Consider the following 15954-nt stretch of genomic DNA (forward strand, 5'->3'; position numbering starts at 1 on the left):
GACACTTCCTTCTTACAAATCTTTCTATTAATTCAGAGTGACTTTTACTTTAACCTCATCGAAGTTAAAGTACATGTCCCTGTCCGTAGTGACAATACAGAACAATAAGTTGTGTGCCTTTGACTGTGTAGAGAAGTTAATCATGAAGTGTTTGCATTGTCTTCAGAACTAGTTTCAACACAAAATGATGGAACGGTGGATGAGGATGTAGATCTTCAGCAGGGGTGTCCAATCCTTGTCCTCGAGTGCCACTGTCCTGCATGTTTTGTTTGTTTCCCTGCTCCAACACACCTGATTAAATTGTTTAATCAACTCTTTATGTTCTGCAAAAGCCTGTTGATCACCCTTTGATTCACATCAGGAATGATGTCTAAAATGTGCAGGATAGTGGATTGGACAAACTTGATATTCAGGATACAAAGAATAAATCCAAACTTTTTTCCTACTACCACATCGAGTAGCTCAATATCTGTAATAGGAACTAAATTACAGACATTTGTGCAGTGTGTTAATACCATTTAGCTGTGCTGCCATATTGAATTGTACTGACTCCAAAAATTAATCAGTTGTAGATGTACATCCAATAATTTCTTAAAGTTTTAATAAAAAAAATGAGTAGTTTGTGGTGTATAAACATATTGCCCAGATATTGTTATGGGGGACAAAAGCAAAGACTTCCCTTATTCCTTCAAATTGTTGCTTTAGTGTCAAACTAAGACTTGTGTGATTGGTAGAGAGTTAAATAAAGGTTATATGTTGAGACAAGATTCCTTATTGTGCATTTTCTTTGTTGAACCTCTTGAAATGAACTAAAATAACAAAATTGCTGAAAGCAATGTGTTCAACACAGCGGTACTTACAGTTATTTAGCTGTCCATAACAGTGTACCACAAGGCTCAGTCTTAGGACCCACTCTCTTTACAATCTATATAAGTAATGTAGGTCAGATCATTCCTTACACATCATTCCTGATACAGCCTTACACATTGTATCAATGCCGATGATACATTTATAATAATAATAATAATAATAATAATAATACATTTTATTTGTAGGTGCCTTTCTTGGCACTCAAGGTCAACTTACACTGTCAATCATAAAACAGACACAATATTATACACACAATAAAAACAAGTAAAATAGACAACATTTGAAAACAGTTGTTTATTGTTGTGCTAGAACAGTTGCTAAGGTTTTCCAGCTTTTACAGTCTGCATTCGACATCATTCAGTCCAACTTGTTCTGTCTCAAACTGGTGATAAATGCTGATAAAACCAAAGGGATGTTGTTTTCAAACAGGAAGTTGGTACCAGCAGTCCTTCCTTCTTTCTTATCTATGAATGGTGTTCCCATTGAGTTTGTCGATTCTTACAAATACTTAGGGATCTTGGTCGATGCACATCTCTCTTTTAAGCTGCATGTCGAAAACTTGACGAAGAAACTGAAATTAAAACTGGATTTCTTTTTCAGAAATAGATCTTGCTTAACTCTGAATACTAGGAAACACCTTGTAACGGCTACTTTTATTCTGGCCACTGACTATGGTGACATTATTTATATGAAAACTCCTACAAGCACCCTGCAGATGTTGGATGCTGTCTATCACGGTGTGCTAAAATTCATAACTGGCTGTAACTACAGTACCCACCACTGCACCCTGTATTCATTGGTCAATTGGTCAGCATTAACTTCACGCAGACTCTCACTCTGGTACATTTTCATCTTTAAATCACTTCTTGATCTGCTGCCTTCATATATCTCCCCCTACATGTCTCTGCGTGAGTGCAGCTACAGCGTGCGCCCTCAAGACATAATTACCTGCAGTTTCCCCTCAGTGCGGACTGAACTCGACAAAAAGGCCTTCCCTTACTTACTCTGTTCCTGTAACCTGGAACATCTTACAAAAAGATCTGAAGCTGTCGACTTTGATTTTAAACAATCGTTAAGTTCAATGCAAAAATCAATGTAGACATGTTCCTGTTTTTAGTATTTTACCTCGCTGCATAATGTTGCTTGATTTTATTTTGTTTTATATCACTACTTTTATTTACATTGTATTTTGCATGTATTTTATGAATGTTGATAACATCCATAAAGATGAGATGCAGAGCGTCATCTCATCAGTTTGTAGGACTTTCACTTTAATCAGACCACTCCAGTAGGGATTCATTGAACCTTCTTCCGGTTTGAGCTCACGGGGTTATAGCTCATTTGTTTAACTGGAAATGGTTTGTTAGACCTCCATGTGCAGGCATTCCTGGTTGAGCTGTTCAAAGGTGGAATACCAGATCCATGGTGCAATATGTCAATAAGTGTGACAAGATGACACCGTGATAAGATGATAGGTGAAGCTATCAGGCGCCTCCAAGTGACAGACAACCTTACATACCTTCATTTTCCTCTCAGGCAAATTCCTCTCTCTTTTTTCTCCTCTAACTTTCACATCAACATGATGCAGTTCTGAACGTTTTCATCTTGAGCTTTTAATTCTGCTAACGCTTAACATCAAAAATGCTTTTCCTCTGAGCTCAGTCAGTTTTTTTATTTTTTTATTTTTTATTTAATAAACACCTGAGCTTGATAATGCTTTTTACACTCTATAGTCGAGGTCCCTCAATGGACCCAAACAAAGCTTTATCTGGACCCAGAGTGGTTTGACCCAGATCTGGACTAAGTCTTGTCAGCCTCAGGGTGTGGGTTTGAGTCCAGGTTACGTCAGGAAGGACATCCAGTGTAAAACAATAGCCAAATCTTTTGTGCAAGTTTACTCACTGTGCCAACCCCTACAGAAGGGAGCAGCTGAAAAATAACATGTCTATGGCCTGATGCATGCTCAATAATCCAGGTAGAAAAATCTAAAAAATGTTAAGTCAGGTCCTCCAGAGGACCTGACTTAACATTTTTAGAACATGTATATGGCTTTCACACAGTTCTTTTCTAAAATTTACCATATACTTTTGTATTTATTTTTCCAGGTGTGCAGCTTTTCCAGTATTTACAGTAAATCAAGAGAAAAGCTGCTATTCCATGTAAAGATATAGTGCTGGGGGAAAAAAATATAAGTATCATGGCTGTCACTAAAAAAAATTTAATATTGTATTCTGGACCTTCACTAAAGACATACAGTATGTCTTTGGGCTGGCCTATGCTAAATTTCAATTGAAGACTGCTGCTCTAAAGGTTTTGAAGGCACTGCTGATATAACTACCTACGTAAATATGATTATAAAATCAATATAAATCACTAATGTTATTGCTGAACCGACAATTGCTTGATCCAGTCAGTAGTTGGAGGTTTGTGGATCTGTGCACCCCGTTACTGTATGAGGTGGGCTTGGCTGCAGGTCGTTAGCCTGATCTAATGATGCATACTTCCCCCTGTTTATGGCAGCCAGAGAAGAGGAGCACTAGCCCGTGCTTGTCTGCAGCAGAGAATGCCCATTAATGCCTTTTCCCCCTCAGGTAATGACCACCTGAGCTATCAAAAGACGAGCTTGTCTGCAACACCACCCTCCCCTTCCTCCCCACTCCCATCATGCTCCTTCCTCACCCCCTCCTTTCGCTGCGACCTCTGCTCAGACACATGCTGTACAACTGAAGTCTCTGCAAATATCTGAGGAAATCATGTTTTAAGAAGGACATCAATTTTTATTAACGTAACGCAATGATCAAAATTGATTTATTAGATAATTGCCCTTCCTACAACACCCATTGAAGTTATTAAGTGGTGTAAATCTTGCTCAGGGTGAGATTTTTGTACCATGACTAAACTAAAAGGTATAAAGTGAAACGCTCTCTAAACAGATCTACTCTGTACTGGATTGCTGCAGTTGACGAATCTATTCTGACGGGCTTTTTCGTTAGGAATTTGTAAATAAAGTTGATTTTTGCTTTTTTTAGGCTCTTGGTATGTGATAATAAACCAGATGACACTTTTACTGTAAAATACATTGCATACTGGTGGGTTGTTTTTTGCTTTTGTTACTTTTATGATATATATACATAGAATTATGTAAACAGGGCTGTCAGAGTTGTAATGAGTTTATGTTAGGTGGGTGAATGATCTGATCATTTGACTGTTGATTGCAGTAATTCACATTATTAGCAGAAATAGAGGGCCCCAAACAAAATTTCAATTATGGCCCCATGGAGGTTTGGGCCAGCACTGGAGGCAGGTGTGGGTGCTTCACCTATCCCACCCACATTTTGATGTTGTTGGTACCGGGGGTTGATCCAACGATCTTCTGATCACAGGCCCACCTTCTCTAACCTCTGCACCACCACTCAGTCATTGAACATAATGTCTATCAAAATGGCTGTAACTCCATCCCTACTCAGCAGAAAATGTTTAAAACTCTGGCATGCAAAGCAGTGGAAGAGAGCGTTACAGAGTGTAAGAATCGGACCCAGGAATGCTGGCTGATGAGCGTGAGTAAAAACTGACATGACAGCCAAACTACTAATGAACAAATCTAGAGAAGACCCAGACAGGATATGAAACACCCACAATGCTAGACTTAGGTCTATGTGAGAATCAAATGATTATATGGATAGGTGCTGTGTAAACACCTGACTTAATGACACCTGGGGACAGGTGCAAGTGAACGAGAAGAGAAGCAGAAACTGACTGAAGAGAAAGTGATTGATGATATAGAAGAAACAGGGAAAAGCTGAAACACAGAAAACCATAAGACACAACTAGAGAAATTGTATTTTTTGAGAAAATGCAGTGTGAATGTCATGTGAATGATTTTTGCTGAAGCTGCTGAAGAAGCTGAAACTAAGCTGAAAAAGTTTAATGGCTAAAAAGTTAATGGGAGTTGAATTTGAACCACTAGCCAATAAGTAGTCAAAAAAAGCTGATATCAGCAAAAAAAATGTAGCTGAAATGATCAAAACAATTGCAATTATTTGAAAGAAGCATAAGAGGCTAAATATATACATATATATATATATATATATATATATATATATATATATATATATATATCAGAAAAAGGGCTTAAATTGGCAGAAAAATGCATAAAAAGTGTCTGGAAAAGCAGAAAAAAAACTGATATTAGCTAAAAGAAACTGAAAAAACAAAAGCTGAAATGAGCACAAGAAAAATATTAATAAAACAGAAAATAGCTGCAAAAAGCAGAAAAAAGTTTAAATTAGAAAAAAATCTGAAAGGAGCTGAAGGAAGCTGAAATTAGCACAAAAGAAAAAAGCTGAACAAGGACGAAAGCTGAATTGAGCAGTGAAAGATTTTGACCAGCTCAAATGGTTTGAAGGACGTGGAAAACTCCACTCATTTTCAAAGAGAAAAACATGGCAGAATAAGCTAAATATTTACAAAAGTAAAAATTACACAAATACCAAAAGTCATGGCAGGAATGTTCTGAATGGGCTGAACATTTTGATATATGAATTATTGGCACAAAATGGGCAGAACAAGTTAGATGTAAAAAAAATGTATGGAAAAATACTAAAAACAGCCAGAAAGACCCAGATTCTGACACTTGTTTAAGGAATATTAGGCTTTTAATTTGGGATCTGTTTTTATTACCATCTATACCAACATATTTGAATGCTTCATGTGGTAATTTGATTTAACAGGATAAGCAATAAGAAAACGAACGAGGTAATAACACCATTTATTGCTTCTTCTTTCGGCTTTTCCCTCTTCAGGGTCTCCACAGCGAGTCCTCCTCCTCCATCTCACTCTGTCCTCTGCATCCTCTGTCCTCACTCCAACTACCTCCATGTCCTCTCTAACTGCATCCATATATCTCCTCTTGGTCTTTTTTCCTGGCATCTGCATTTCTAACATCCTTCTACCAATATACCCACTGTCCTTCCTCTGGACATGTCCAAACCATCCCAGTCTGGTCTCTCTAACTTTATCTCCCAGTTGTTCAACCTGTGCTGTACCTCTGATAATCTCATTCCTAATCTTATCCATCCTTGTCACTTCTAAGGAGAACCTCAACATCTTCTTTTCTGCCACTTCCAGTTCTTTCTCCTGTCTTTTTGTCAACACCACTGTTTCTAGACCGTACAATATAGCTGGTCTCACAACTGTCTTGTAAACTTTTCCTTTGACCTTTGTTGCCACCCTTTTGTCGTAAATCACTCCTGAAACTTTTCTCCAGCCACTCCATCCTGCCTGGACACTCTTTTTCACCTCTTTACCACATTCCTCATTTTTCTGGACAGTGGACCCCAAATACTTGAAGTCCTGCACCTTTGTGACCTCTGCTCCTTGTAGCCTCAATGTTCCACCAGCCTCCCTCTCATTCACACATATGTACTCTGTCTTACTACGACTGACTTTCATTCCTCTTCTTTCAAGTGCATACCTCCACCTCTCTAAGTTATCTTCCACCTGTTCCCTGTTCTCACCTCAGATCACAAAGTCATCTACAAACATCATCGTCCATGGGGATTCCTGCCTGACCTCATCTGTTAGTCGGTCCATCACCGGTCCATCATCGGTCCACCAGAGCAAACAAGAAGGGGCTCAGAGCTGATCCTTGATGCACTCCCACCTCCACCTTGAAGCTATCTGTCACTCCTACAGCACATCTCACCACTGTCATGCTGTCCTCATACATGTCCTGTACCAGTCTAACATACTTCTCTGCCACTCCAGATTTCCTCATGCTATACCACATCTCCTCTCTTGGCACTCTGTCATATGCTTTTTCTAAATCCACAAAGACACAATGGAGTTCTTTCTTACCCTCTCTGTACTTCTCCATCAGCATTCTCAAAGCAAAGATGGCATCTGTGGTGCTCTTTCTTGGCATGAAACCATACTGTTGCTCACAGATAGTCACCTCTCGTCTAAGTCTTGCTTCCACAATGCTCTCCAAATCTTCATTATGTGGCTCATCAACTTAATTCCCCTGTAGTTGCTACATCTCTGTACATTACCTTTGTTCTTAAAAATGAGCACCAGAACACTTCTTCTCCATTCCTCAGGCATTTTCTCACCCTCAAATATGCCATTGAACATTTGAGTCAAAAACCTCACTGCCATCTCTCCAAGACATTTCCAAACCTCCACTGGTATGTCATCAGGTCCTACTGCCTTCTTCATTCTTTACAGAGCTTTCCGGACTTCATCCTCACTAATCTTTCCCACTTTCTGGTCCACAGTTTCTATGACCTCTACTCTTCTTTCTCTTCATTCTCTTCATTCATTAGCTCCTCAAAGTACTCCTTACATCTTCCCGTCACACTCTCCTCACTTGTTAGAACATTACCATTCCTATCTTTAACAAGCCTAACCTGCTGCACATCCTTTCAAGCCTGATCCCCCTGTCTTGCCAATCGGTACAAGTCCTTCTCACCCTCTTTAGTGTCCAGCCTCCCATACAACTCATCACACACTTTCTACTTTGCCTTTGTTACCTTCCTCTTTGCTCTACATTCCATCTCCTTATATTCCTGTATCCTCTCTTTGAATAGCTTCCACCACTTCACTGTTCCACCACCAGGTTTCCTTATCATCCATTCTCTGCCCAGATGACACATCAAGTACCTTCCTACCTGTCTCTCTAATTACTGTTGCTGTAGTAGCCCAGTCATTTGAAAGCTCTTTCTTACTACCCAGAGCCTTTAACATCTCCTCTATAAAATCCTCACAACATTCTTCCTTCTTCAGCTTCCACCATTTGGTCTTCTTCTCTGATTTTACTCTTTTTCTTTTCTTCACAACAACAGTCATTCTACACACAACCTTCCAATGCTGTCTGGCCACGCTCTCCCCTGCCACAACCTTACAGTCCCCAATCTCCCTCAGGTTTCCTCTTCTACACAGAATGTAGTCGACCTGCGTACTCCTTCCTCCACTCTTATAGGTCACTCTATGTTCCTCCCTCTTTTGAAAATGTGTTGACTACAGCTATTTCTTTTGGCAAAATCCCCATAGCTGTCTTTACTGGTTTCTTTCCTTGACACCAAACCTACCCATCACTTCCTCATCCCCTCTGTTTCCTTCACCAGCATGTTTCAGATGTGCTCCAATCACCACTCTCTCCTCCCTGGGAATATGCTCTATTTCTTCATCCAGATCCTTCCAAAATGTATCTTTCTCCTCCACATCACATCCAACCTGTGGAGCATAACCACTGACAACATTTAGCATCATCATTCTACTTCTACCTTCAGACACATCTGATACTCTTTTCACCTCTACTACATTCTTTGCCAACTCCTCCTTCAGGACCACCCCTACTCAATTTCTCTTTCTATCCACACCATGGTAAGATAATTTAAACCCTGCTCTAGTGCTGCGAGCCTTGCTGCCCTTCCACTTGGTCTCTTGGACACATAAAACATCTACATTCCTTCTCTGCATCATGTCAGCCAGCTTTGCCTGTCATTCTCCCTACATTTAGAGTTGCAACCCACAGTCCTGCATTCTTGACTTTTCTCTTCTCCCTCTGTCTCCTGACCCAGTTCTCTCCTTGTGCTCTTCAACGCCATTTATTGCTACCCGATGTGAAGTTAATGTACAGTAATTCTGAAGTGGAGTTAAACTGCTCTAAAAATAATAAGTTATACTCATCACTATCAGTAGATTGTTTTGTAAACAAGTCACCAAGCACAGTTTATCACACTGTAGTTTATCTTTGATTTCAAAAGTCTATACCTGTCTCTTCTGTACCCGCCCCTTCATTTTACCTTCTCGGTCCAAGACGAGGCTTCCTGTCAGGGTTCATAAATCCTGTATAGATGTGTGTATCTTCCCTGATTCACCGTCGCTGAAACACAAAACCACCTAATCTTAAGCTGCAGATGAAGCTAATTAGAGAACAGAGACATCCATCACCATGCTGGGCCCTGTGACTCTCCGCACATACCAAGAGTGGCACCTCAGTCACTAAAAGGAAGCTATTATTGTGAGTTATGTCGAGAGGAAGGTCTTAAACCTGAAGCCTGTGAAGGCTGTACTGAATGTTTCCTCTCTGTTCTTCAGGTTAACCAGCTGTCCAAGAAAATTGCAAAAGATGAGCTCTAGTGCAGAGATCACAGAAATGACTTTGATTTGCTATGATGACCTTTGACCTTACAGGTCATGTGGATGAACAGAAACCTGGAGCGGGGTTCTGTTCATATGTGCAAAATTCATTTATTCTCTTGTCACAGACACAAACATACCCTTTCTGATTATTGCAACTTAGATTGAGGGGTTTCTCGTGTAGTGCTTTATTCATCCTGTAGATGGAGGTGCAACACTTTCAGCCCTTCGAATTGTTGCAATCCACAATTCATATTTTACAGTGTGTACTGAATGTACCACTGCTGCATGTCAATCTCTAGATCTTTGTGTGTAAATCGACAGGGGTCTGAAGATAAATGATTATCACGTTGAGTTCTCCTGCAGGGCGTGAACAGCTACGCCAAAAGCCAGATTATTTAGAGTTTAATGCACCACTTTCGGCAAAGAATTACAGTATGCAGTTTAATAATCTAATTTGGTGTGTTAAATTAATATATTATGGTGGCAAATCACAGATAAAACAGATAAACACTATCAGAAACACACACCTTGACAAAGTCCATCATTCTTCTTTAAAAACTCTACAAAAAAATACTTTATTGCAAAATGAAACCAGAGTAGAAATATAATACATCCATTAATATGTTTCATTACATGAGTTTAAAACATCACATCACACAAACAGTAACATTAAATTATTCTGGAAAAAAACAACAACATCTAAATAACACAAAACAGAAACAGCAGTGCAGGTTATAATGAAGGTTGATGCTTTTCTGTGGTAAGAAAACGATTCTACAAATCTGAGAAAAAGTAAAGAAAAAATCTGATATGTCAACTTATCTTTCATCTAAAACTAGTGTTTATCAAATATGTCAAATTTTTGGCACCATCTGCAACAAATGTAAACATTACAAACCTATAACCAAATTATTTATTACCTGCCATCATGAACGGCAGAGTAATTATCTGCATGTGGAAGTTTGTTAGCAAAATATCTCATGAACTGCTGGATTGATTATAATATCCTTATCCACGCATGGAAGTTTATGATTAATTAACTTTTGGTGTAAATTCAACATGGCCGCCACAGTTAATACAGTTTATTAGAAAGATAAATGGTGATATTTCAGTTAATTTAATAGAAATTGTGATAAAACCTGGTGCGGTCGTAGCTGAGAGTCATCCCTGATGTATACCCCAAATACAAACAGATTGAATTACATCTTTGTTTAAATTTTGGCTATTAATGCTAAAGTCAGTCCTGTTTATCTGTTAGCAAAATATCTCATGAACCACAGGATGGATTTTAATGAAATCCGCCGAAAATAATCTTTCTGTGTTAATTTACAACTGAATAATTTGTGGAGTCAATGCAGTTGATGATGGCTGCCACAGCTAATCAACTTTAGTAAACACAAATTGTCCATAACTCAGTTAATTTCTCAGAAACTGGGCTAAATGTCAGTGTGGTAGTAGCTGAGCGTTATCTACCTCACACACTTTGAAAACTAACAGGTCATGCAAGATCTTTGTTTAAAGAAATTGGCGTGCAAGGTGGCGGGCGATATGCATTCCTTCGATGAATGCTGGATAAATTATATAATGTGCTTCAACAACTTGTTACAAAACAAAACTTTTATTTAGTCAAAGGGACAAATGGTGATATAGATCGGCCTGCTTACTCTGAATATTGAACTTTTTAATCTTTACAGAAAAACACAATATTTAAATTTCTTACTGAAAGCAGAATCGTGTTTAAACATAGAGTGTTGTTGTTAAAAGGAGTTTTAAAAAGTTACGTTTAACAGCTGTTACAGTGAGTTTGCTGTGATGAAGACGTAGATCTTGGCTTGGAAAGTGGTAAACTTCCCCTGCCTCCATAACTTCATTTCCACAGTGACCAGAAAATCCCGTGGACCTTGAACCTGTCGCTGCAGGTACACCGCGCCCGTGTAGGCGTTCAGTTTCCGGGTGCCGAAGTAGGCTTCCTCGTTGCCCTGAATGATGGTCACAATAACGTTGTCTCCGGAGTAGGCGGGAGACGGTCCGATGCGGAATATCTGAGCGGGGATGACGATGTTGGACTGGAAGCTGAGGTAGTAGTAGGTGATCCTCACCGGAGAGTTCTGACAGTCCAGGTGGTTCGGACAGCTGACACGCTCACAACGCCTACAAGCAAAAACGGCAAAAGCTGACATTTACTGTACTTGTAAAATATTTGAACAAGTGAACAAGCCTAAATGGTGCAGAAAGAATTGTTTTTTTGTTTGTTTTTTAAATGGTGAACTAAAATCCTCTAAAACGGTCTGGATCCATCGCTCTCCAGACTTTCTGAAGGCCTTTAAAACATTCTTTTTGGAATTTGGTAGATTTTCCACTTATTTTGTGTCCAGTCCTGAACATGACAGAATATGTATGTTTAAGAAAAAAAATAGGAACATGAACAAGTGAAGGAGAAAAATTAGTGTCATGATTATAAAGATACCATGTACAGCAGATGAAAAATACCCAAAAGTCCCATCATTATGAGACAGGGAGTAAATTCAACAAGGATCTGAAACTAAACCTGACCGCTGCATGCACGCCACATTTTCAGATACTAAGTCAAGCCATGTAATCTTTGACATTTTTCATAGATGCAACAAAAATAGGGAAAAAATATTTCTTTATAAAAAGCTGCAGATAACAAAATACCTAAAGATGTAATTTAAAATGTATTTTTGGGTCAATTGTCTGTTGTGTGTCAACTCAACACTGATTCATTTCAAGAGCTTAGGAGCCTTCGTATGCCTGCATGACAGATGGGTGAAATTTAAGTGGCTTAACAAGCAAACAAAAAACATTTATTTGAAAATGGTCAGGAACAAGCAGTTTTATCGACCTGGGTGATTGAGCTTAGGCCTTTTTCCGAACCATTTTGTCCTTGGTTGTCCTCAGTCTGTTTCTGTGAGTAGCAAGTTGGACTTCTGGTCTAAAACATTTGATTGTTGTATATAATGATTGATTGTTTTGGATGGATGGTCCCTTTTTGTTCAAACCAGTTTCTGGGAATTCAAGGGGAGGCTGGCTTGAAACACATCACTGAGGGCTATTTATGGGACAGATCTGGTTGGCAGACCTCAGACTGATGAAGTCTTTCGGATGAAAGACAAAACGCTTCTCCCTAAAAGAAACTGGTCCAGATGGCATGATTTAACCTGTATTGTTTTATCTAAGGCAGCACGGTGGCACAACTGGCAGAGCTGCTGCATCTCAGCAAGCAGGTTACCCCGGTTCAAATCTCAGTCTGGGGACTGGTAGAGTTTGCATGTTCTCTCCGTGCATGTGTGGGTTTTCTCTGGGTACTCCAGTTTCCTCCCACAGACCAAAAACATGCACGTTAGGCTGATTGGTAACTCTAAAACGTCTGCTTCACTGAAGGTTTTTAGTGACATCGTTGAAGCATTGGATGCCAAAGATTATTGTGCTGCACTTTTCTTAGACCTGTCTAAAGCTTTTGACACTGTGGATCATAACATCTTGTGTCATAAGCTCTCAGAAAGCTATTTCTCAGATCACACCATTGGTTGGTTCTCTAACTATCTTTCAGATCGGAGGCAACGTGTTCAACATAATGGTACTTCCTCCAGTTATTTAACAGTCAACAATGGTGTACCACAAGGCTCAGTCTTAGGACCCACCCTCTTTACAATCTACATAAGTAAAGTAGGTCAGAGCATACCTGATGCATCCTTACATTTCTATGCTGATGACACAGTTGTTTATTGTCGAGCTAAAACTGTTGCTAAGGTTTTCTAGATTTTGCAATCCGTCTTTGACATCATCCAGCCAGATTTGTTCCATCTCAAACTTGCCCTAAATGCCGATAAAACCAAAGGGATGTTTTTGTTAAACAGGAAGTCAGTCCCAGTAGTTCTTCCTCCGATTTTAATCTGAAATGATGTCCCTATTGAGTTTGTCGATTCCTATAAATATTTGGGTATCTTGGTCAACTCGCATCTCTCTTTTAAGCTTCACGTGGAAAACCTAGTAAAGAAACTGAAAGTGCAGCACGGTGGAGCAACTGGTAGAGCTGCTGCCTCTCAGTGAGCAGGTCCTTGGTTCAAACCCCGGTCCAGGGGCCTTCTGGGTGGAGTTTACATGTTATCTCCGTGCGTGCGTGGGTTTTCTCCGGGTACTCCGGTTTCCTCCCACAGACTAAAAACATGCATGTTAGGCTGATTGGTAACTCTAAATTGTCCCTAGGTGTGAGTGAGAGAGTGAATGGTTGTTTGTCTCGTTTGTCTCTATGTGTCCCTGTGATGGACTTGCGACCCGTCCAGGGTGTACCCCACCCCTCGCACAGTGATTGCTGGACATGGGCACCGGCAACCCCCGTGACCCAAAATGGAAGAAGCGGTAAAGATAATGGATGGATGGAAACTGAAAGTTAAACTGGGTTTCTTTTTCAGAAACAGATCCTGTCTAACTCTGAATGCTAGGAAACACCTGGTAACTGCTACTTTCCTTTCCTCCATTGATTACGGTGAAATTATTTACATGAATGCTCCTACAAGCACCCTACAGATGTTGGACGCTGTCTATCACGGTGCACTAAGATTCATAACTGGCTGTGATTATCGTACCCATCACTGCACCCAGTATTCACTGGTTAACCGGACATCGTTATCTTCACGCACACTCTCTCACTGGTACATTTTCATCTTTAAATCACTTTTTGGTCTGTTGCCTTCATACATCTCCTCCTACATGTATCTGCATGAGTGCAGCGACAGCGTACGCTCTCAGGACGTTATTACATGCAGTGTCCCCTCAGTGCGGACTGAACTAGGCAACAGGGCCTTTTCCTACTCTGCTCCTGTTTCCTGGAACATCTTACAAAAAGATCTGAAGCTCTCGCTCGACCTTGACCTCTCTAGGTGGCTTTAAGAATCTGTTGGACTCCTGGCAGGAACCAATGAAGACATGTTCCTGTTTTTAGTTTTCTACACCGCCTTATAATCTAGTTGTTTTTTTCACTACTTTTTCCTTTTGACTGTCCTTATGGTTGTCATTTTATTTTAATTTGTAAAAAACAAAATAAAAATTGTATGCCTCTTTTATGACTGTCTGTTGTTGTTGTTGTTACTCACTGTTGTCATCATTCTTTGTTGAAGAAATCAAGTCTCTCTCGTAATTAAGTCCCTGAGGCTCAATGGGATTACCCTGTCTAAATCAAGGTTGAAAAAAATTGTCCCTAGGTGTGAGTGAGAGTTGTTAGTCTCATTTGTCTCTATGTGTGATGGACTTGCGACCTGTCCAGGGTGTCCCGTGTCTCTCGCACAGTGACTGCTGGACATGGGCACCAGTGACCACCGCAACCCAAAAAGGAAGAAGCGGGTAAAGAAAGATAATGGATGGAGGGATGTTTTTATCTACTTGGATGATTGAGCTTACAAAACTTTTTTTTAGGTATAATGTCCAAAGAAAACATTTCAAAGGCCTTCAGAAAGTCCACAAACCATTAATCAGGAGTGGGTTTTTTTTATTTTATTTTTTTTATTTTGGCTCCTTGGAAGCAAAATATACATATAAATCAGGGAATGATTTCAGTTCTATATTGTATAAGCTTCGCCCTTTAAGGCTATCGCTAGTGGGTTTATCCCCTTCGTGCGCAGCGCAGTACTGAAAAAAAAACTTGAGTCCATGCCCACCTGCTATGTGGGCCTCATCCCCGTCCGTATAAATTACGGTGAGACCGGGTAATCGGCTCCCAAATAGCTTTTTTCTTCAGCCATTTAGGAACCAGTGAGGCCCAGAGCTTAAAGGGCTGCGCCTATACTCAGAATCTGGGGTTACAGAACATAACCAACGTTCTATTTCTTATAGGCTTCGCCCTTTAAGGCTATCGCTAGTGGGTTAAAGGCGAAGCAGGATGTAGTCTATGCCTCACTGGGTCCATTCAGACACAATATGAAGCACCCGCTTGTACCAAAAACATTTTATAACTCAACCTTCTGGGTGCGTAATTACGCGCTGCGTAATTACGCGCTCCATGCACAGGAGCGCCCTGGAGAAAAAGGTCTCCGATGGGGAAAAAGGAAGGCTGAAACGCAGTCCTGCTGCTGAGAATGGAAACAACAGAGGTTACGAATTGTAACAGTGTAAAGATGAACAGAGCAGGTCAACAGCTCTTCAATATGAACTGATTAGTAACAAAATGAACTGATTGGTAACAGCAGTCATGAACTGATTAGTAACAATAAAAACAGCAGTCATGAACTTGTGACTGATAATAAATGTCTCCCACTGTAATTGCATGCAGTCAGATGTGAGCTTAAAAAGAAGCTCAATGAAACAAGTAAAAATCATTCTGTTAGAACCCTGAGAACAGAATGAGTCATGGAGAAGGCAGAAACATCACGTAGATAAAAACGATTAAATGAAAAAGGCGATGACCAAGTGGCCGCCTTACAAATGTCCTCCACTGTCATCCCTCCATGCAAAGCTGTAGAGGATGAAATCCCTCTGGTGGAATGAGCTCTGAGATTCTCCAGAGGATCCAGCCCTGATGATCTGTAAGCTTCAGAAATAGCCTCACACAGCCAGTATGAGAGGCGCAGAGTGGATAAAGGGCGACCTGTGGAGCTGGCCCTGTAATTCACAAACAGACGCTGAGGGTGGCGCAGTGGGGCTGTGCGTGCTATGTAGCATGCAAGCGCGTGCATGGGACAGAGGAGGTTATATGATGCTTCCTCCTCTGATTTGTGAGGAGGAGGATAAAACCCATTCAAGGTTATCATTCTCGAGTTAAATGAACTTGTGATGTTTTTTGGGGCGAAAGCTGCGTTAGGTCTGCGAGCCGGGGTGGAGCCAAACCTTCCCGTTAGATCATCCGATCTGGGCGAGGGGAGGAGAGGGACGAAAAGTCCCTTTGTGTCAGCCGCCTCCTGGATTATGCCGGGCAGCTCCAAGAGG

The 15954-nt window shown here is 40.4% G+C and overlaps 1 protein-coding gene across 1 annotated transcript in view; it reads right to left on the bottom strand.

Annotated features, from left to right (window-relative positions):
• Positions 1 to 10808: 10808 nt before the first annotated feature.
• The window catches only part of fbln2 (fibulin 2), a 41112-nt gene continuing 35966 nt past the window's right edge, over positions 10809 to 15954 (bottom strand). The window contains exon 16 of the mRNA XM_037683966.1: positions 10809 to 11166. Coding sequence (XP_037539894.1) covers positions 10809 to 11166 — 358 coding nt within the window. The remainder of the gene's footprint in view (positions 11167 to 15954) is intronic.

Source organism: Nematolebias whitei, chromosome 11, assembly GCF_014905685.2.
Source record: "Nematolebias whitei isolate Nwh7 chromosome 11, NemWhi1, whole genome shotgun sequence".
Classification (NCBI taxonomy): domain Eukaryota; kingdom Metazoa; phylum Chordata; class Actinopteri; order Cyprinodontiformes; family Rivulidae; genus Nematolebias; species Nematolebias whitei.